The sequence below is a fragment of the Ciconia boyciana genome, chromosome 3 (genome assembly GCF_034638445.1).
Source record: "Ciconia boyciana chromosome 3, ASM3463844v1, whole genome shotgun sequence".
Classification (NCBI taxonomy): Eukaryota; Metazoa; Chordata; class Aves; order Ciconiiformes; family Ciconiidae; genus Ciconia; species Ciconia boyciana.
This window is the reverse complement of record NC_132936.1, coordinates 76,461,657-76,483,214: the sequence shown is the minus strand read 5'-3', so window position 1 is coordinate 76,483,214 and position 21,558 is coordinate 76,461,657. Positions and strand designations below refer to the sequence as shown.

Genomic DNA, 21,558 nt, shown 5'->3' with positions numbered 1-21,558 from the left:
CTAAGCATGCATTGAATTTGCAAATGTAGGGCTAAACCTTAAAAAGGCATTTGCAAGCCCCCAAATCTGCAAGTTTTGCAGATGATTAAGGGCCCACACTGTAGAGCTCCTGCTTTCTATTTCGTTGCTTGAGCGCTCTGTCCCTGGGTTTGTTCCCACACATGATTGTGGGGGAAGAGGAAAGGGACATTTTCTGTAACTGTCCAAAGGGACATTTTCTGCAACTGTCCTACCTTTAGGTAGACAGGTCTCTCCTCCCTCTCACCCCAGGCAGCCAATTTAGATCCTTTTGTGTACAAATACCTCCTCCTAGTGTCTCTAGCCAAGTAGCAGCAGAGCTGAAGATTATATTGTTTCAGTCTCCTCGAGGAAAAAACCATAATGTCTCAAGACGGAAATCTGCGTAACCTGACAGTCTGAAACTCCAGAAGCAGGGGAGAGGTCAGAGGAGAACCTGGGCGACAGCTGCACACAGGACAGAGGATCATGGTGCTCAGAAGCTGTCTGCTAACTCACCAGGGAAGAACATGGCATGACCTCACATCAGAAAAGGGAGGAGAATAAAAATAGTTCATTACAGCATGGGTTGGGCAGCATGTCCTAATATTAAGGCCAGTAGCTTCTGCCTGTCAGAATTTAATATCAAGTTGTTTCCAAGGAAAATAAAACTGTTTTTAAACGGGACTTTATCCAAAAGCATGTATTCTGAAGTGGTTTTAGAGGTGGAACAGTTTCAGCTCTTGTGATTTCCTAAAAACACGTCCTTTACAGGAAAGAGATTAATAAGCTTTTTTTTTTTTTTTTTTTGCTAGAAAGTCCCCTTGCCAAGAACAAGAGCTAAGTTTCAGATTTGCCGGAGAGCAGGAGCTGAGGATGTCTGAGATCATTTTAGGCTTAATGTTACAACTGGACAAATGATATAGTGTTTTCATTTTACTGGACAAAGTTAGCTCCTACCTGTGTTCTGAGCTGACTGCTGACAGTTCATTTAATTAAAGGTATGCAGTCGTCACAATTGTTCGGCATTTATTTTATGCTAGTGAATTTCGGTCACCAACAAGTGACCTGTGACAGGATATGTAGCTGATCACTGCCACGTCTATCAGGGGGAAAGGAGAGGTTTGGGTGGGAAATGTTCCCCTCAGATGAGAAGGAACGAGATTTCCCTCAAAGGGAGGCCCAGTTTAGGACATAAAAATAAATTTCAACATAATACCTGAGAAATACGGGGGAAACAAGGCGAATGTAGGACTAAATAGTCTATACGTTGTGCACGTAAGATATTGTCCAGCATTATAGCTTGCTGTGTTCTTATGTACAGTTTTGACATTTACTTTAAACCCAATAAAACATGTACTAATAGATGTCATAGCAGATTATTATCTCTTTGCTCAGTGAAATGCCTCCACGAAATGAGTAAGTTCTTCCCGAGGGCTGTAAGAGGCAATTGCGCCAGTGCTGCCTGTGCCAGTCCAGCTCCCAGCCCTGCACCGTGCAGGAAAAGTCACAGTGGACGTAAGTATGGAAAAAAATCAGGAAAAAAGGTCCTTATTGGTGCTACATTTGTGCATCTCTGGGCACAAAGATAAGAGGCAGGCAAGTGTCCTGAACTTTCAGTTTCTCCACTGAAAGAAACTGCTTTTGCAGATATTTCTCTATAGAAATGCCTCTGACCTTGGACTATTCCCCACGGCGCTGGATGCCAGCTTGGTCTGGGGAGAGCAGGAAGGGATTTAAAAGCCATGAAACTAAACATGTTCTTCTGGACAGATGGCATTTATAACAAAAGAAGCTGTGTGTGCAGAGGAGAAGGACTTAGTTATGGCATGGGTGCAATGTTACCTCAGTTCCCTGGCCTGTCGCTGTCAGGGCCCTGATGGCACCACCAGCCCAGACTGTCCCTGCCTGGCCCCCCGGGGCTCCCCACGGCCCAGGACCCAATGTCAGCCCCTGGGGCCATCAGCCCCTGCCCCAGCAATGCCACAGCAGGGCTGGTCTCCAGCTCCCCACAGCCCTGCCCAGCCATGGGCCGCACTGAGACAGGCCCACCCACAGGCCCATCTGCCGGCCCAGCCTTGGCCTGTCCCCATCCCCAGGGAGGTGCCTGATGCCCAGGGCTGGGGCTGCCCCGGGGACCCCCGGCTGCCTGGCCCTGGCTGGGGCTGGGACGGGCCCTGGCTGCCAGGCGCTGCCCCAATGGACCCATGGGGAGATCCTTAGGGAGCCGAATAGTTTTCTCTATGGTCCTTGCCATCAGGAAAGGGTTTGCACCTTCCTGTTTGATCCCCTGATCACACCTTGGTCGTCTCCAGGCAGTGATTCCTGCAGTGGGGTGGGTGGCGAGTCAGAGCTGGTACAGGAGCCGATGCACAAGACGTGTCTGTCTCGTTCAGGTGGGGCAGGCAGGGTTACCAGCTCAGCTCTCCGGCAAAGCATCCTCCCAGCCGGCCGAGCAGAGCCACTTCACAGACTTCAGGAGCTGTCACACTCTACATTCAACCTGGTAGTACCTACCCTGTCTCCAGCCCTGTCTGAGCATGTTTCACAGCAGGAGTAGGATAGACCCCCTCATGTGAAGTCATCCCGAGAAAGGCTTTTTCCTGAACTAAATTCCTGGAAGAGAGCCCTTAGCCCAAGGTTTACCATCTGCCAAGAGGGTATTTATCACAGAATCACAGAATCACAGAATCGTATAGGTTGGAAAAGACCTTTAAGATCATCGAGTCCAACCATAAACCTAACACTACCAAGACCACCACTACACCATGTCCCTAAGCACCTCATCCAAACGTCTTTTAAATACCTCCAGGGATAGGGACTCAACCACTTCCCTGGGCAGCCTGTTCCAATGCTTGATAACCCTTACAGTGAAGTAAAATTTCCTAATATCCAGTCTAAACCTCCCCTGGTGTAACTTGAGGCCATTTCCTCTTGTCCTATCACTTGTTACCTGGGAGAAGAGACCGACCCCCACCTCTCTACAGCCTCCTTTCAGGTAGTTGTAGAGACCGATAAGGTCTCCCCTCAGCCTCCTTTTCTCCAGGCTAAACAACCCCAGTTCCCTCAGCCACTCACCTAACATGTCAGAGTACCAGCAGGTGTAGCTTCGTCTGCAGCTACAATGAAGGTCATCTAGGACCACTTGTAGGAAAAGGATAAACATGAACAACATGGGAAACAGCAGGGACATAGCCCTTTTTGCGTTGCTTGTGTGCAGGCTTTGCTGGGATAAGGAGCGGCCTGGCTGATACAACTGAAGCACAACTGGAGGAGTAGACTCTGGGGCCACATGGCACAGGAGTGGCCATAAGACTGTGGCTCAGTAGAGGGCTATGAGACACAGCAGTCGTCTCAATATTTGTTCAGATATTTGTTCTCAAACAGCTTTTTGAGCTACTACTGTCATACACCTGCTTGCTTTAGCAATGCTGAAATTTATCATTAATATATAATGAATATGTATTAGTTATATGAATATGAATTAATATGTATTAGTTATATGTTTTACTTGAGGTGTTCTGCATGTAGTCCAAACTTAATATTGCATCCAGTTGTCTGAATGCATTTCAAAAAAGCCTGCCATTATATTTGTTATGAAAACATAATCTATCCATGCAGAGGAACTACTAGGAACTATCAGACTTGTACTATCCTGGGTTATTTTTCACAACTCTGCTATTCTGCTTGATACCTTGCTAATTTCTCACATACTGTAAGATGTGAAAGAACTATACTACAGCAAAAAGCTTGAGGTTAGACATCAGGAAAGCCTTAACTGTAAGGATAATTGTTAGCTGCTTTCCTGAGAAGGGTGTGGAGTTGCCATCCTGGGAGGTTTTTAATCTGTGGTTGTTCAAGCAGCAGTCAGGAAGGACGTGGTAGAGTTGATTCTGTTTGAGGGAAGGGAGATGGACTAGATGGCTTCTGGGGACCCATTTCCAGCCCTTCAATTGCTATAGTAAAGGGCAAAAATTCACACTTTGGGTGTATGCAGTACATTTCAAATTAAAGATTCAGTTGTTTGTATCCACATGCAGGAGAAGAAAATATGGGAACAAACAATTGCAAGAGGAAATGAGCTCTAGGCCTGTGCCTCCAACCTTCCTCAAAGGCAGCAAGCTATAGAGACCTTCAGTTTTGGAAGGAATTAGGCCTAGACAACCAGCTGTTTCTGACTATTAACAAGGACATCATTCCTCTGAGTATGCTCCATCAGGGTGCTCTGTCCTTCAGGTGGGCCTCAATCATATACCAATATGTGCAGCTCATACAGACTAAAATGAGTATCAGTCTCTTATTTAGCAAGGACATTCAGTTCAAGATGTTTTCCTGAAGCATTTTATTGCCTGATAATTCATCATCTGGCTATTCCAAATGAAGAGCTTTCAGCAGTGCTGGGAGCGAGCTGGTAACGCCCATGGTGCTGACGCTGAGAGAGGCTGGGTGGATGAGAGCCTGAGGCAGGCGAGCAGCCGCTGGGTGGGAGCCAGAGCCCCAGTCTGGTGGGTGCCAGGAGGACACAAACTCTCCCTCTTCAGCTGTGGGAGAACTGGCAGAGGCCAGGAGATCAGGCCTAAACAAGTCTGACTTGCATGTATTTCTCGTCATAGCTGGGGGGCACTCCAGCTAAAAACAACTGTCAAGGTGAGGCAACCCTAGAAGTTGCAATTATGTTGTGAAAAGCAGGGGCAAACCAACTATGCTCAATGTGCCCCCAGGCAGGGGGAGCTGTCACTTGAATGAAATTATGTTGCTTGTAGGCTCATACTGGAGATATTTTGAGAAATGAGATTTCTGAGTGTTCCCAGGGCGGTTTGGAGAAGAAGACATTTTTCTTCTTTCTCTGAAGAGAGTTATTCTGCTCAATCAGTCTTCCTGGGGCAAGGATTCAGTGTGCTGTACTATTCCCAAAGGAAACCAAAATGCTCTAAGAGATGACCTACAGCACTGAACTGCAGCCTGCCAACTGAGCAGAGCATGTAAATATAACCAGGGTGGTTAATGGGAACAGTGGCTGCAGGTAGTTGAGTAGGTAAAGCTGTGGAGTCCTGGAAATGCAACATTTCCTCTTTTCATGTCTACGAGCTGTGAGAGGAGTTCAGTGGAGAAGGAAGGAAGAAGGTGCAAAGGCCATCCTGCAGAGAGAAGAGGATTACTGCCAATGGCTTGTGGAGAGTTGCAGTACAGCTGTTTTGAGGAATTGTTTAGGTGTCACAAATCTAATTCACAGAATTAGAAGAAAAAGACGACAAGAAGGATTATCTAGTTCAACCATCATGGTGTAGGAACACATACAGATCCAAAATGTCTGTCAGACATTTATCAAACCTGTTCCTGAAACTTCCAGTCGTGAAGATCCCACAACCTCCCCAGGCAAAATTCCAGTGCTTCACTCTCCTTCGTGTGAAAGAGATTTTTTTTCTAATCGTGATTTTAAATCCCTTTTTGTATATTTAAATCCATACTGCTTTCCTTTTCCTCCACATTTATGGTGAATAGACTATCTACTCTTCTTTGCAGTAATCATTATATATATATGCACACACATAGATACATATGTTATAATAGACATAGATTTGTATGTCTATATTTGAAGATTCTTCTTGTGTATTCCTGCAGTAATATAATCTCTAGCCAAAACAACCCACTCTTTTTCATTCCGTCTCCTTTCCTCTGACCCACCCCACACAGCTTCCCAGCAAGTTCTGTCTGATTTGCAGTTCTTTAACTTGGGAGGAGTAAGATGTTTCTCTGTCAGACAGCCTCATTGGATTTTTCAGGTGTATGGATGAGGCCTTAAGTCTGTATTATTTATAAGATTTCGATACTTACCTATAGATTTTGAACCATACTTGCCTCACAGCCTGGTAAAAGGATTATGCTTAGCACTTATGCCATCTTTTCCTTTCGACTCCAAAATAAGCCTGAATTTACTAACCTCACAGCAGACAGGCAGTGAAGTATTTGCAGTGCCTGTTTTATAAATAACACTTGCTGCAGTGTTTTGTCCAGGCAACACCATTGATGGGACAGGCGTTAACATGCAGGTGCCTCAGAAACAGTCCTGAGCTCCTGGTACATGTTAAGCAGACACATTGCTCCAGGTGGGGAAGGCACTAGCTTCTTGCCGCCTTCTCATCTCCTTTCTCATGTCTCCCTCTGCTAGTTAGAAATACAAGCAATAGGCTGTTGCGTGTGAAGCCAAGAGCTCATGTGCACCCGTTTCTGAAGTGGGCAGGGCCAATGTGGATTTCTGACCATACCACTTCCTTGGCCATGCCATTTTATTTCTTCACCCCTTGCCTGCTACCAGAGTAATCTCTTCAGGGTTGAGAAAGTCTCATGTCTATCTTGAGCACCTAGTGCTTGGGCTCTGATTTCAGCTGGAGGGTCTGATATTAATAGTAATCATCATCATCCTCAGTGGCATCCTCTGGAAAAAAATTTAAGTATCCATGAGAACAAGCAAATGATCAGTAATGGAGCCCCCCCAAAATGAGTTACCGAAATTTGTGAAAATGGCTTTCACGTGTTGCTGATGAATGGAGCTAGGTCCTGCCCTGTGCTCAGTGTATCTGAACAGTGCCCTAATAGTCTACCTGATTCAGGTTTATGTCAATGGACAAAATCTACCATGAAGCAGGAAACCATTAGAGAGTTAGAGGACACTGCACTCATTCCCCTTGGAAACCAGCTTGGGGTTGGGAATTCTGTGACTAAACATGAAGTATGAAACTGAAAAATAAACAAATTGGCCAACCAATAGAAAAGCTGTGCCCACCACTCACTATCCACTCTGTTACTTCTGGTGGCTGATCTCTCACTTGCTACTCCTATCAATGTGTCTTTACCAGGAAAGGAGAATTAGGGATTAGAGAAAGTACGAAGTACTTTAGAAACTGGTTCTTTGGAACATATTTGCATCTGATGGGGAAATTATAACTAATTTCTATTTCATGGAGCTTGTGACTCACATTATTTGGTTCAGGAAAGTATAGAGAGATGGGTTTCAGAGGAATTTGTCTGTTATTATTTACTCACAGAAGGGACTGTCCTTGATGAAGGATATTTGATTTCTCACTCACTTGTTTGGAGATGCATTCATTTGCTTTTCTATTCCTAGATTTGTTTTCCTCCCAAGAGTCTTTAACTTGATTTTAAGAATTAAAAATTATACAAGGCCTGTCTAAAAGGCCTCTGAAATCAGCAGAAATATTTATATTCCACTGACAGAATTTACTGAATCAGTGGCTGTAAGTATCTCCTTGATTAACTGACAAGTCTCATCACTTTAAGTTAATCACTTAAAGAAAATACACACTCCAAGCCAGTGCAGCAGAGCTGCATGAGGTTCCCTAACGAAGGTGTAGAATGAGCAAGCATGTACAAATCTCTCTTTCTCCAAGCTGAAAGCCTAATGAAGGTATTTTATAATTTGACACTTGACATTCAAATTCTTTTTTTGTTTTCATTACTGTGCAGCTCTTTATCTATGTTTTTCCAAATTAATTTAAGAACATTAGTTTGAGCTCACAACTCATTTATTTGTTTTATCTGTATTTATTTTCCTTTTCAAGGGAGTTGTTTCTTCTCCTTCTTATTTTTCTAATTTAGATTAAATCTGTGCTATGCTCTCACAAAATTTGGGGTTTTTTTTGTTCCAAATAGGTGCCTCTATTTTTCACTGCATCATAACCTTTATTAAGTTTTTCAGTATCTTACAGTGATAATGTTACACCTGGCTTTTTTCCCTCACTCTTTCTCATTCTATTTTTCTTCTGTATTTCCCGCTTGCATGCTGTCTTTCCTACACAGAATATCGCTTTGAGAAAACAAAGCTTTTGAACCTACTAATATTACATAAGTTCAAACCGGTCAACTTTAAGCCTCTTGTATTGTGGTGGGAAGGAAAAGGGGGAACTGAGAAAGAAAAGAAAAGCCTATTTGCATAAGACAAATTTCCTTATAAGCTAGTGCTGTGATTTGAGCAAAGAAATAATAAATCCCTCGGGAGTTTTTCAATCTTATGGACAAACATCTCCTGCGAATGTATCACGAGTACTTACTGACACCTCTGCTTATGCTGGGAGTTTAATGTCACCTACTTTGTCAAAAAAGGATCATCTGCTGCACCCTTCTGGACATTACCAGGACAGCACATTCTCCAGAAAATCACAAACAAAATCAGGTAGGATTACAGCATAGTTTTCATGAGCAAAGATGTAGCTTCCATTGTTTCTAATAGAAAATGGGCATAAAAATCTCTCTGCTTTTGATTGGTCTAAGATTTAAATGAGATCCAAGAGAAAAGACTTTTCCATGCTATTTACTAGCAGATCTAGAGTGGCTTCGGACTTCTGCATCTATAGTCTATGGCATTTGCTGTCAGGGCAGAGCAAGTAATGCTGTCAATGGCAGAACGAGAGAGACTTGGCTCCGCATAGTTGGTATCCCTGCTCATCATGTCCTTCTGCATCTTTTGGTGACCCCACCTCTCTCCTGTATCAAACTGGGAAATCTTCAGGTCCTCCATGCTCTCCTCACTCCCAAATGGTCCCCTAATCCCACTTATTCCTCTTCATGTCCCCATAATCTCTCTGTGAGGTACTGCTGGCTTGCATTAGGACAGCCTGTCTCTTCCACGTCTATGTTGACAAGGTGGATATTCCCGGAATTCACCTGTGCATGTGCTAACATGCTGGTTGGAGGGTACAGACCTGCTGACTGGCCAAGCAGAAATGAGTGGTGTTTGCTTCCACCATGAGTGTCCTTATGGAAAACAAATTTTGGTTTCTTTTCTCTGTCCGATCACTGATTTTCTGAAGCCTTGTAGGAACATCCATCCCTCTGCCAGGTGTGGTGGAGGTTGAATGATATGCTCAAAAAGTGACTGTGGAGGTAAGGATGCGGATGAGCTGTGGATATGATGGTACATGGACACAACTGACCACAACACAGTTACCAAGACCAACCATCTGTTTTCCTACTGGTGTCACTTCTTCTGCCCATCCTGACTGCAGGCTACACACTGCCTCCCTACTGAGAACCCTCTGCAGTGTCTCAGCGCTGAGGCAGAAAGGCCACTTCCCCACTGCCTCCCCAGCAGCCCAGGTTACATTTCCCACCTGTGCCCTGGAGGCATGTACTTTCTGACCACTGCTTTTACCCCAGGTCACTCGTCTAGTCACAGAATCACAGAATCACAGAATCATATAGGTTGGAAAAGACCCTTAAGATCATCGAGTCCAACCATAAATCTAACACTACCAAGACCACCACTATACCATGTCCATAAGCACCTCATCCAAAAGTCTTCTAAATACCTCCAGGGATGGGGACTCAACCACTTCCCTGGGCAGCCTGTTCCAATGCTTGATAACCCTTTCAGTGAAGTAAAATTTCCTAATATCCAGTCTAAACCTCCCCTGGCGCAGCTTGAGGCCATTTCCTCTCATCCTATCACTTGTTACCTGGGAGAAGAGAAAGATCCCCACCTCTCTACAACCTCCTTTCAGGTAGTTGTAGAGAGCGACAAGGTCTCCCCTGAGCCTCCTTTTCTCCAGGCTAAACAACCCCAGTTCCCTCAGCCGCTCCTCATAAGACTTGTGCTCTAGACCCTTCACCAGCTTCGTTGCCCTTCTATGGACACGCAATCATCAATCCTCACAGTGATGTGGCTGCTGCACGTGGCCTTTCCAGAACCATCATTCTCCCAGCACAGAGGCGAGTATGTGGGATTCCCACCTTGCTCCTAACTGTTGTTCTCCTCTGCCCCAACAACCCCAGCTGAAGGCTATATCGACTTTCCAGACAAACTACTTGAGACTCCTGAGGGCACTCTGGCTGGGAATGCCTAGCTTGCCTTAGCTGAGCCCCGTGGGGGTGATGGAGGTGGTGTTGCTGAAATGTGTGGTGCATCCTGAATGCACCCTAAGGTCTGGGCAGACCTGAGATATCAGGAGCTTTGCCTGGAGGGCAAAGGCACATTATACACTGAACCAAAGTGAATGCTGCCTCCCAAGGCATGAACAACAAAAGCCAACCCAGAAATGGGAAACAGCTGAGGGAAGGAAGCTTCTTTCCCCCAGGAAGGACACTGGTGCTTGTTGAAAGAAATTCTGATACCAAGTTAGCATTATCAGGGTCTGGTTTTGGGGACTGGCTTACACAAAAGCATAAATCAGAAGCAGTTCCAAGATAAGCAGTGCAAGTCTGACTGAAAATACCATTGGGACCTAAAGCTGAATATACAGGACTGTGTAGAATTAGGTTGTGACTGGGTTCCCGTACTTTCCACAACCATGATCCCCATCTTTACCTTAGCAAAGTGAGGCCAAGCAATCTGAGAACAAAAACATGCCCCGCAAAACAAGAGAGTGCCTTCACATTTCCCAGCATCCAGTACAAATGGCTGAGTCTGATTTGGTAATCCATCCAATTCAAGGTTGTTTGAATGGACACACCACAGCAAAGGGGGCCACAGCATGGGAGAATGATTAACTTGATCTGCCTGCCTTGTTTGTTTGATGCCCTCACTCCAGTGCGAGTCAATAAAACTTTGTGCACCAACACACGCAACTTCCAGCACCCGCCAGCTGGGCCAAAATGGGGATTAGCAAAGCTGCCTTTCTCTTTCTTTTCTTGCTCAGCTCAGGTAAGAGCCCTTCGCTTTCCGCTTGCCTAGGTGAGATGCGGGCCAAATGCTTGCAAGCTCCATTTGGTGAAGGTAGGTCCCCAAATCCCTGTGTCGCCACTTACCTGGATGATGATGGATTTGGGGCTTGCTGGCCAACGAGAGCTGCTATTGAGCAAAGTGAGAGCTGTGGTTGCTCCAGTGTTGTGTTCATTAGAGACACCAGAAGAGCAACAGCCTTGGTGTCTGCATGGGGAACAAATTACTTCCTGCAAACATGCTTCAGGGCCAGAAATGGGGGCACCCTTGGAAAGCAGCCCAAAAGCCTGCTACAAAACCCATAGCAGTCAGTGAGATGGCTATCCCTGGTTTCAGAAGGCTTTGGATCAAATGCTAAAGCTGTTTTTACTGCCAAGCATTGCTAAGCACAGTGATCCTGATTTTCATCCTTTATGATAGGAGTTTTAAAGTTTTAAAATGAAACTTTTTTTAAAAAATTAAAAATTAAAAAGCTTTTTTATATGCCAGCAATTTCACATTTTCTGTTGGCAAACACAAGAAAATATTCTCCCTTGTTTTCCGGGGGCAGTGGGTAGAAATTTAGTCTTCAGTAACCTAGATCAACTTTTCCAGGAATATGTCTAGAATTCTTTTTTACAACTCCAAAAGAAGATAGGTGTTCCACTAAAGGGAATATATGAATTTCAAGCTCATCTACAAATTCTGTAAATAAATATTCCACATGTAGTATACATTTCAATGAGATTTCAATCAGATATTATATTCTCTAGTACTTTAACATTGCATATCACCATATGGCCCTTAAATGACTTTTTAAAAGTACTGTTAAAAACATATCAGTACAGCTTGTATGATTTTCTAATAGCACAGACATTTAATATGACAGAATAACAGGGACATATCATTGTATGGTTGTGCTGGGTTATAAAAGACAGATGATAAAGTTATTTTTATTTGCTCATTGTTATCAGCTCTAACTCACTTTCTCCAAAGCGATGGTCCACAAAACTGCCTTAAAACTATTTTTTATGTCTTCTGGATTATTACTGGTCAAGTCTGGAAAGATACATGTGTAAAAGAAGAAATTGGTTTGCCCACATATATTTGAATATTCTGTTCAATTATCATGTCTCATGTCTGGGTTTATAAAGACTTGGACTTTAGCCAGAATAATACATTCTGCTGTATTTTTAAATCTATTGTATTCTTTTTTAAGTTTACACTTTGCAGTGTTTTTCAGGCAGCAAACATCACATTTTCTTTTCTGTTATCTAAGCTTCTGCCAACCTGTGCTGCCTTTTAGCTTATGCATGTCATCCAAAATCTCATGTGTTCATTCTTAAACCAACTGAAATAAAACTTTATGGTCACTGAAATGGAATGGTATCCAAAGTAGAGCTCTTTGGACAAACATATAGTTTTAAGAGGAGCCAATAAAGTTTGGAAAGTAATATTTTCCTATTCTGGTCCCCTGCAATTCTCAAACAGTGGCCTCAATTAGCTTAGGAAAAAGGTCAGGAGAGGAAACGCTTGCTGAGTCCATCAAGAGAAATTGGTAGGCTGTTGGCGCTCCACATAGTCCTACTGTAACAGTAAGATTAGATATGGGATGCCTCAGTGTCAGGGATTTCTTAAGACATGCGGATTTTATAGCATTGATCCAACTCTACAAACAGTCACAGAAGATTGCCCTCAGGCAATTAATCATTTTACTTTCATTAGTGGCCCAAATACCTTTTATTTTATACGAGTATGTGTCATGTGGAGGTAGGTGATGGATGACCTATATGTCATGGGAGTTACACTGGCGTGATGTTGCAGTGACTTGAGCCTAATATGGGTGTTTGCATAAAAGAAAGATTCACAATGTTACCTGTGAGAATGCTGTACAAGATTATGAATTTCCTGTGTCTGTCAATAATAATCTAGCTTGAAAAGTAAAATAATTAAACCATATAACTTCTGTAACTTTGTAACCTGATGCTGGATATGGAAATAAACTTTTTTAGAAATTAGGATCCGAAACATAGAATCTTTATAGACATAAGAGGATATAATCAATTAGATGGCAAACTCCATTGTGAGCAATAACATTTTGGAGCTAAGCGTTAAACGTATTAGCAGGTGCATCATATACATCTTATGCACATATAGATTTTAGAGATAATAATACTAACTGATTTACTAATTTAAAATCTTAGGTTAATTTGTTACAACAGAGATGCAGCCTGACAGATTCATTAGTAAGTCTGCTCAATCCATTATACCAAAAATAATGGTGGCCATCGTAAAAGACTGTATAGTCATCTTATGATTGAGGTTTCTTGCTCCAGGGCAAGACATCTTAGGACAAACCACTATTTAGTGACCAGCAATACTGTAGTGATTGCACCCAGCCACATGGGAGGTCATAATATCACATCCTCCCAATTCATGCTTCTCCAAAACTTTAATATTGATATCACTTCCCTTCATCTTTCTCTGATTAGTGTTTGTTTGACACCATTTAGTCCCTCTCTGCGGTCCCTCTTACTCGTGTTTCACATTTCTTGTTCTCAGCTTCAAACCATACATAACTCCATTCAGAGCTGCTTTTCTACATCTCTCTTCTGTTGTTTTTTCCTATGACGTGTTCCAGTCATGCAGCTGTGATTGTGTCAGGAGATAGAAATTTCCTCAGAGTTTATCATGTTTTACCCAGAATTACAGAAAATAAATGGTGCCTTCGCCTGTCAATGCTACATGAAAAATGGGACTCCAAGTCACCAATCTTCTTAGCTGCAGTGTTGTCATTTTTAATGTCTGATTCTTTTCATTCCCTTGCAGTGAAAGGAGATATACTGGATGACTATTTAAGAACAGATGGTGTTTGGATACTTGCTCGAAATAAACAGTTTTACGAGACAAATAATGAAAAAGAATGTGCAGAGAAATGTGAAGCAGAAAGAAATTTTAATTGCAGGTAATTTCTGTTGAATCTTAAAACGATGTCATTGTGGGTGTCTGCATATCAATGATATTTTCCTGTTGTTGCTCAGAACGAACATTGCCATGCTGCTGCAGCTCTGCCTACAGCAGTGTCGCCCATGCCTGTGCCTTTAGCTTGTGGCTTATCTCCACCCATAAATTACCACAAGGTCAAGCAAAGGGTGGATTTACAATGTATTAGTCATTCTGTAGTAAATGGTCAAGTTCCTGCTCTTGTCCAATGTTACGTGGAGAGCTGCGTATGTCTCTTTAGCTGGATGCTGCCTTGTTTCACAAAAGAATGGTGAGATGTTTCTAATTCATTGTAGGGAAAGGTGCTAACCTGAGCAGCTAAGATGCTGTTGATAACGTTTTGCCAATGCAGTAACTAGCTTCCCACAACATAATATATTCATGTAGTTATATATCCTGAAAAAGTCAGCCACTTCAGAGCTGTAGAAAACGTCGGTCTCTTATTCAGTGTCTCAAATACTGAGTGCAGTATCTAAAAGACATAAATGGATACAAGACAGTGCTAGTAAATTAATAATTTATAGAAAAATAATTACGAGTTGGGTAATTTGAATTGAAGTTAAAATATTGTTTCCTATGTCAATATTGCTTCCTTCTCAACAGGGCCTTCCTATTCACCAGGAAAAAGCTACAGTGTTTAACACTAGCTGAAAATGCCAAAATGACAGTGATGTTCAACAGCATGGATGCAGTTCTTTATGAGAAGAAAAGTATGTATATAGTAAGATGGTACACATTTACACGTTAAGCCTATTTTAACTGCATCCTTCCATTCTCTGCTGCAGTGCTGGAGCAAACAATTGCAGGTGGTGAGAGTTTCAGTGAGGTAGGCCTGCACCCATTATGAACTGGGCTGAAACTGCTAGAGAATTTCACATATAGCATCAAGGCTCCTTATATTTGAACTTACATTTCACTCCTTTAGTCATGTATTATTGGGACCAGGCAGAATAAACATACTCCAAAGCAAAAATCTTGTATTTCTCTGCCCTTTAAGTATTTGCAGTCCTCTGCTTCATGGAGCCAGTGGAGTCCTTGGTCATACAAATTTTCAAGACTACAGGATTATCTACTTCTATGTTCCCACCCCTCTAATTTTCTGTGTAATAATTCAGTCAAGAATTATTTGACTGAAATATTGTATTGACTTATAATTATTTTTTAATTATAATCAAATTTTCACGTTTTGTAAACTGTTTTGTTTATGTTTAATTCTTGTTGTATGCCAGGCTCAGATAAATGGCTTGGTTTTAAGATTATTTTTTTAATTAATTAATTAATGCTTTTCTAAGTTTTGAATAGATGCTATATAGCTGGAAAAATAAATATTTTTTAACTAAAATATCTTCATAAGTTTTGAGGGAACATAGATAATGCGGTCACAAACACTAACTGCAATAAGTCTTCTGGGAAAAAGAAAGCTCCTCTTACTAACTGATATGTCAGATGAATAGTGAACATTTCTTGTAAGAACATTTCAGTTTGTTTGAAAAGACAATTATTTTCAGTGTCTTTACAGTTCTGAAGCATTTGAAAGATATACAGAAAACTGAAACTGCATGAATAATCATGGTGCAGGTCCCCTTTGCCGTAGCAAAGTTTTAAAGAGAAAGCAGTTCACGTCCAAATTCCCAGCTAGTATGATCTGATACAGTTCTGATGAATTCGTTAACTTCTGCTGGAGATCTGGCCCAAACGTAACAAAAAGCTAGAATGTTAACATTTAAACAGCTGTATCCTAATTCTTCTGCTACTACATAATGGGTTGCCAGGTTCAGGCACCAGGCGCAACTCAGTTTGTAACAGCTGTCTTCAGTAAGTACTAGCTTAACCTCTAGCTGATTATAGGCCAGTGACATTTGTCCTTATGGTGCAATATGTGTTCCTTGGTGTCTTCTTTCTATGCTAATAACTAGCGATTTTCTCACCAGTTTTCCTGAACTTGCAGTTTATGTTTAGCTTGGACGGATTACTAAAGCCTTAAAAGCTAGAATTTGAAGCATACTGCTTGATTCTTGAGTGTTATTATTGTCAGATTCCTTCCTATTTTAAAAGGCAAAACCACTGTTACACTTGTTTTGATCCAAAGACTTTAGCTCTACAGTCATGTCTCCCCCTGCCGCAGTAACCGACCTCACAAGACTAAAACCAATGGAGAGCTCTTCTCCACTTTTATTCTTCACATGTTCCTCGTAGACCTGATGTGTGAGTCACCAGTACAGAAGAATATTGGAGCAGGTTCAGCCAAATCATTTCTGGCACAAGTGAAATATCTGTAGAAATAATGGGTGTAGCCAATGCCTCAACATTTTAAATGTGGAAGGGTGTGTGCTCTGTAAATTCCCCTGCATATGTTGAAAGCGAATAGACACATGCATAAGTCATTAATTATTAAATTGAAATTAGCCCTTCTAAGTGAATAAGTAATTCTCATTGACCCTAATTATATGCTGTCACAGAGGGCCAGACAACAACTCAGGCTTAAATTGGTACAAATCAAGACAATATCCCTAACTTCATCAGGGCCCCTTTACATTGCTTGCCGCTGTCCAAGCTCTTCCAAACTTCTCAAACGTCTGGAGAGACACATCTGATTCTCATTTCAACAGCAAAAGACTTGATTTTATACCCAGGAGCCTTGGCCTCTCAGGAAAAGGAGAGCACGCTGCTTGGCTTCTTTTCTTTCTTGTCCACCTCCTCCAAAGGCATTCCCTGGAAGACAGGCCTGGTGCCTCCAGCCTCAGTGTTCATCCTAGTGACCTTCCTGAACACATGTAATCTAGAAATTTAGTCAGAGCCTTCAGCTCTGCTGCTTGTACCCCCATTGGAGCCACCTTTTCCTGCAGAAAAAAGGCCTAGCTTGGTACCCTCTCATGCTTCAGAATGGATTTGTCTTGTTTACTTTTTATCCTTAACTGAAACTGTAGGGTTAGATATGGGTCTGCTCCCCTCCCTCCTCATCCTTTTGGAAGCAGAGCTTTTCCTTCCTGGCCATGATCAGGACTGAAGGAAGTGTCACCACATGAGTCCGCTGCAGGAGAAGACACTGTGTCTGGTTCCTCACACTGAGGGACCAGCTCATCAGCCTGTGGTGCCTGTCATGGCACGGGGTCTCCCATGAATGGAGGCACTTACCTGGCTGTCAGGCCCAGGACTGAGACATGGTTACCTGCTGTCCTTGCATAGGGTGAAACTAGGTGTCCCACCTAGGCACAGCGGGCAGCCACCTCTCTTGCCTTCACTGCCATCACTGTGTGGGCTGTCAGAGCAGACGCATTCATCTGCAGCCCTTCTGCAGAGTTACCAGTCCTTTGATGCAACTGGGAGACCTTTTCCGATCATTTTAAAGTAGAGGCTGGCTCTTCTCAGCTCCCACTGCAGACTGAGCAGAAATCAAGTCTCCTTCATATTTAGCATCTATCGATGTCACTGAAAGCTGCAATCAGTGCCACAGCTTGGACAGTAGATCATCCATACCAAATCCCTTCATGTGGAATCTATTTTCTCTTTCCCTATTTTACCCTTGTGCTAATGGTGGTGGTTCCTTGAAACGCCCCAACCCATATACCCAAGCTTAAGGCAGCTAGATATGAGCGGGGAAAAAGGCATCTGCCTCGCAGACTCTTCATTTTCATCTAATGAGTTATCAGGCATCATTTGCTCATCATCCAGCATTCTTACGATCTGCAGCAATTTGAGGACTGCCTGTCTCATCTTCATCTCCTGCTGCCTTCTGCACTCTAGGACACCCACCTTTGACACCTGGGACACACGCTCCCTCGGCTATACCATTCAGCTCCTGTGCTGCTGCTGTGGAACACACTACCTCTGCCTTCTTAGGGATATCTCTTCATGAGAGTCTGCTTCATCAGGAATTGCTTTTAGCTCTAGCAGCCAGAGAATTGGTTCCTTTGTTTTTTCAGGGGATGGTTTTACAGTGCCTGTTTTTTCAAACAGAGGATGCAGAGTCATCTTCCTTCTATTTTTCACTACCAGGAATACAAGACTATCTCATTCCTTCTGAAACTCACAGCTACCACTGCCAACATCTTTGTGAAGTCTCTGGATAACCCAAATGGCAGCATTTGGTATCTGTAATGGCCCCAACGCACCTCAAACCAGAGATATTTCTCATGAGGCTGTTGAAGTGCATTGTAAAAGTGAGACTCACCTTCCTAGAAGCAACCTAATTATCACAGCCAGCATCACCCAACCTGAAGCTGAATTTGCAAATGAAGACATTTAGTGTCCTTAAGCCTCAGAAAGGTTTTCCGTCCTCACCGTGACACCTCGGCACCAGGAAACAGCTGCTGTAAAACTCCTTTCTGCTGAGGTATGTTGGAATCTGTTCTGTTTGGAGGAAGCAATCTCCAGGACGTTTTGTGACTCTGCCACTCCCTTAGGCTCATGATGACTGTACAATCTCACCTATGCCTGACTCAGACCTTGGAGTTCATAACATCTACTCTGGCATCAGTCTTTGCCAGAGATTATTTTCCTTGGGACTGGATGCAAAAGATCTGTACAGAACAGCTACTTTAAAGCCAAAAGGTTCATCCTTCTGTGAGTATAGGAGTTTGTCTGCCTGTGCTGGGCCACACAATGTTATGCACTCACGTTTTACCCCACCACAGACACTTTGGGATCTGTATGCAGACCATACTCTAGATTGTCCATAGTTACAAAGGCTCCATGAACATATGTCTGGCAGTTACAGTTTTACTTTCTCTATATTAATGGCAAAACCCTTTATGAGAAATCGACTTCTGTTTACAACCTTCTTGTTAATAGTAGGAATAATTTACAAGGCACAAATACATAGCTTTTGTAGGCTACACTCACTACATTATGTTGACTCAGATTTCTTCCCATCCACACCTCCAAGAGTGCCTTTCCTTTTCATCTTAATTGACCTCTCAGGGTTTAAGAAGCATGGCCTTTTTACTAACTCAGTGGCCATCTGGGATGCTTACCTTCTTGTATGGGTAATGATCACATTTTTTGCACTTGGTCACTGAAAAAATCCTTAAGAACCTGGTTAGAGAATTCTCCCTCTTTACAGAGCAGTTTCCTCAGTCAAACCTTAATTTAGTCTTGACATATAGTTTGCCTCTTGGTCCCGTCACTCTTTTGAGGAACACAGGCTTTCAGGGGTTATAGGCCAGCACAGCAAAGTCCTGTACAGGACAGAAAAGTAAGAGAGACTTTAAGAGTCAAGTGGAAAGGAGCCATGTTACTAAATATTCTGTTTAAGAGGGATTAAATACCAAGGTCTAAATCCATGGTGGTCTCCACATGCCATTTGAATGGGGAAGTTACTTGCTTGTCTTCAGTCCTGACCCAGCTATATAGAGCCTCCACCCCCTGTCCCCAGGTGTCAGGTGAGTCTGGCTTAGCATTTAGACATGCTAAAATAATTTTGGAGGTACCTGGCAACATCAGAAAGTCCATGGGCAAGGCTATTGACCAGAGATGGTCATGCTGGGACCTGCTACTGGACCTGCTACCAGTGTTGAAGCAGCAGTGACAAGACTTTTGGGCACTCCAGGAGTACTCTGACAACCAGGCAGCAGCTCCAAGAGCCCCTGTTGGTAAGACAGGCAGCACAGACATTTGTAGTCCCAGCCACATGCTGTGATGGCAGTAACTGTTGCAAGGTGTCCAAACAAGGCTCAACTTTTCCTATCAGATTGCTCTCCTGTTCTTGCTCTAACATCTCCATTTTATATTGAGGGCTCATGGGGGATTCTTCTTGTGCAAAGAAATTGCTGGAAGGGGAAATGAGGATCACTCCCCCCAATAACTGGAGATTTGTCAGTGTCTGTTGCAATAAAAGGATCATCAACATGTTTTGCATTCTCTCTACCTTGGAATCCTACTAGAAAGTACTTGGGAATCTGAGGCTAAGAGGAATCAAAGGTGTGGGGGCCACTTATGTGACAAACGTATTCTGATAACTAAAAATTCTCTGGTTTGAAGGGATAGTTGCATGATACCCATACTGTGAACATGCTTATGAACAATAAATTTCAAAGAATCTCCAGCTGTTTGTGAAATGCCTTCCTTTTTATCCCAGTAGTGTAGCAATATAAGCATGCATTTTATACATGTCAAAAACAATAGTAACTTGTTATATCTGTTTTCTTAACTTGATTTTATTAGCTTTATAAAAATGCTTCAGGAATTTTCCTCTGTAGTTGCCTAGTTGTTGCTAACTAATTTGTTTTAAAATACCTTATGGAATCACATCTCTCTGTTTGCATGCACAAGAGGTTCAAAGCATGCGTAAAGCATGGTTCATCATAAACTGATGAACATCAGAGTTATATTTGCAGATTCTCAGTTTCAAGAGATGCAGTGTTGTAACACCATTGAATTAACAAAGCCAATTCCATTTCAGTTTACCTTCTACAATGTAAAAAAGGGATTGGGAAGGACTACAGAGGAATGGAAGCCAAAACTCGGAGGGGTATTCCATGCCAGAAGTGGGGAGAAAAAACACCTCACAACCCAAAGTACGGCTTTATTTATATTTGTCTTCATGTTGTTCTGAATCTTTTCCAAGCTTCCCCAACTTCATGTGTACAAACTACTTTATAGTGCATGTTATCAAAGCCAGTTGTCGGGTGACTTTTAAAGACAACTTTATCTTCATCTGTCTTGTTACTTTTCACTCTACTGGCAGAGAACTGCAATGGTATGGGTAAGGAAAGGGTGCATTGTCAGCTAGAGAAGTTGTGTCTAAATGTTGGGCCTCTTAAGATGATGAAATGCTCCCTCTATCAACCCATGATGAAAATTTTGCTATTGGTGACAGTGAGGCTATAATTTCTCTCTTCTGTATGAGGTGTGGGGAAAAAAAAAAGTGGTATCTGTCCATCTCTATGACCTCCTGCCTGCTGTCCAGAGACAGTCAAGAAGAAACATCCAGCAAAACATCTAAATGCCTAAGGGACCTGCCCAGGCGAGTTTTCTCAGGGCTGGCTGCCACTGGGCTCACTGAAGCAAGTGTGGAAGCAGAGGGCCTATTTTGTCTGACCTATATTGGAGTTTTATCTGTTTAAAAAGTTACTTTTTGTTGTTATTCTAATGACACTTGGATGCACTTGTTTTGATTTTTTGTTTAAAAGCCATTTGGTCTTCTATGGAAGGATTGTTATAGGAAGAAGCCTATGGTCACTTGCTTCAAAATCTCTGCAAATTAGGATCCACTTGTGTTTGGTGAATAGTCTCTAGAAATACTCCACTCTTAAAGTAGCTGCATTAAGAAAAATATATGACAGAGCCACAGGCCATAGTGAGCTGACTAGATCAGCTGGATGCGAGTATTAAAGACAATAATTGTCCTTTGAGACTGTCATAGTCCTTACAGACTGTAAGCTCACTTATCATTGGCAACTGGGACCTAGGGAGAAGCTACTAATAATGGTAGTTAAAGAATGTTTTTCAGATGTCATTTACGGGTTACAATGGGAATCTGTTTGTCTCGTTTTTACTGTGAATCAATAGAGCCCACAGCTAGCTGAACAAATTGGACATTTCCCTTCTGCTCCACTAAATTACTGGAATTAAAGTAGAATTTTAATACTATTACAGTTATACACCTGAAAAACACCCCAATGCAGGGTTGGATGAAAACTACTGCAGAAATCCTGATGGGGATGAAAGTGGACCATGGTGTTACACAACAGATCCTGCTACCAGATTTGATTACTGTAACATCCCAGAGTGTGAGGGCCAGGTCACGCACACTGCAGAAGGTACATTTATTTTTCAGAGAAGGAGTGTTCAAGTAGGTAATATTAGTCCTGCTATTTGTTCTTGCTTTATTATTGCAGATTGGTTTCAAATGTGAATTTAGGTCAAGCTGGAACTTAAGAAGTTCTCAACACAAAGGTTGTTTT

General features: G+C 42.5%; 1 protein-coding gene across 1 annotated transcript in view; it reads left to right on the top strand.

The window, feature by feature from the left end:
• Positions 1 to 10,605: 10,605 nt before the first annotated feature.
• LOC140650082 (plasminogen-like) overlaps positions 10,606 to 21,558 on the top strand; it is a 29,437-nt gene continuing 18,484 nt past the window's right edge. The window contains exons 1-5 of the mRNA XM_072857959.1: positions 10,606 to 10,654; positions 13,481 to 13,616; positions 14,258 to 14,364; positions 20,055 to 20,169; positions 21,251 to 21,414. Coding sequence (XP_072714060.1) covers positions 10,606 to 10,654; positions 13,481 to 13,616; positions 14,258 to 14,364; positions 20,055 to 20,169; positions 21,251 to 21,414 — 571 coding nt within the window. The remainder of the gene's footprint in view (positions 10,655 to 13,480; positions 13,617 to 14,257; positions 14,365 to 20,054; positions 20,170 to 21,250; positions 21,415 to 21,558) is intronic.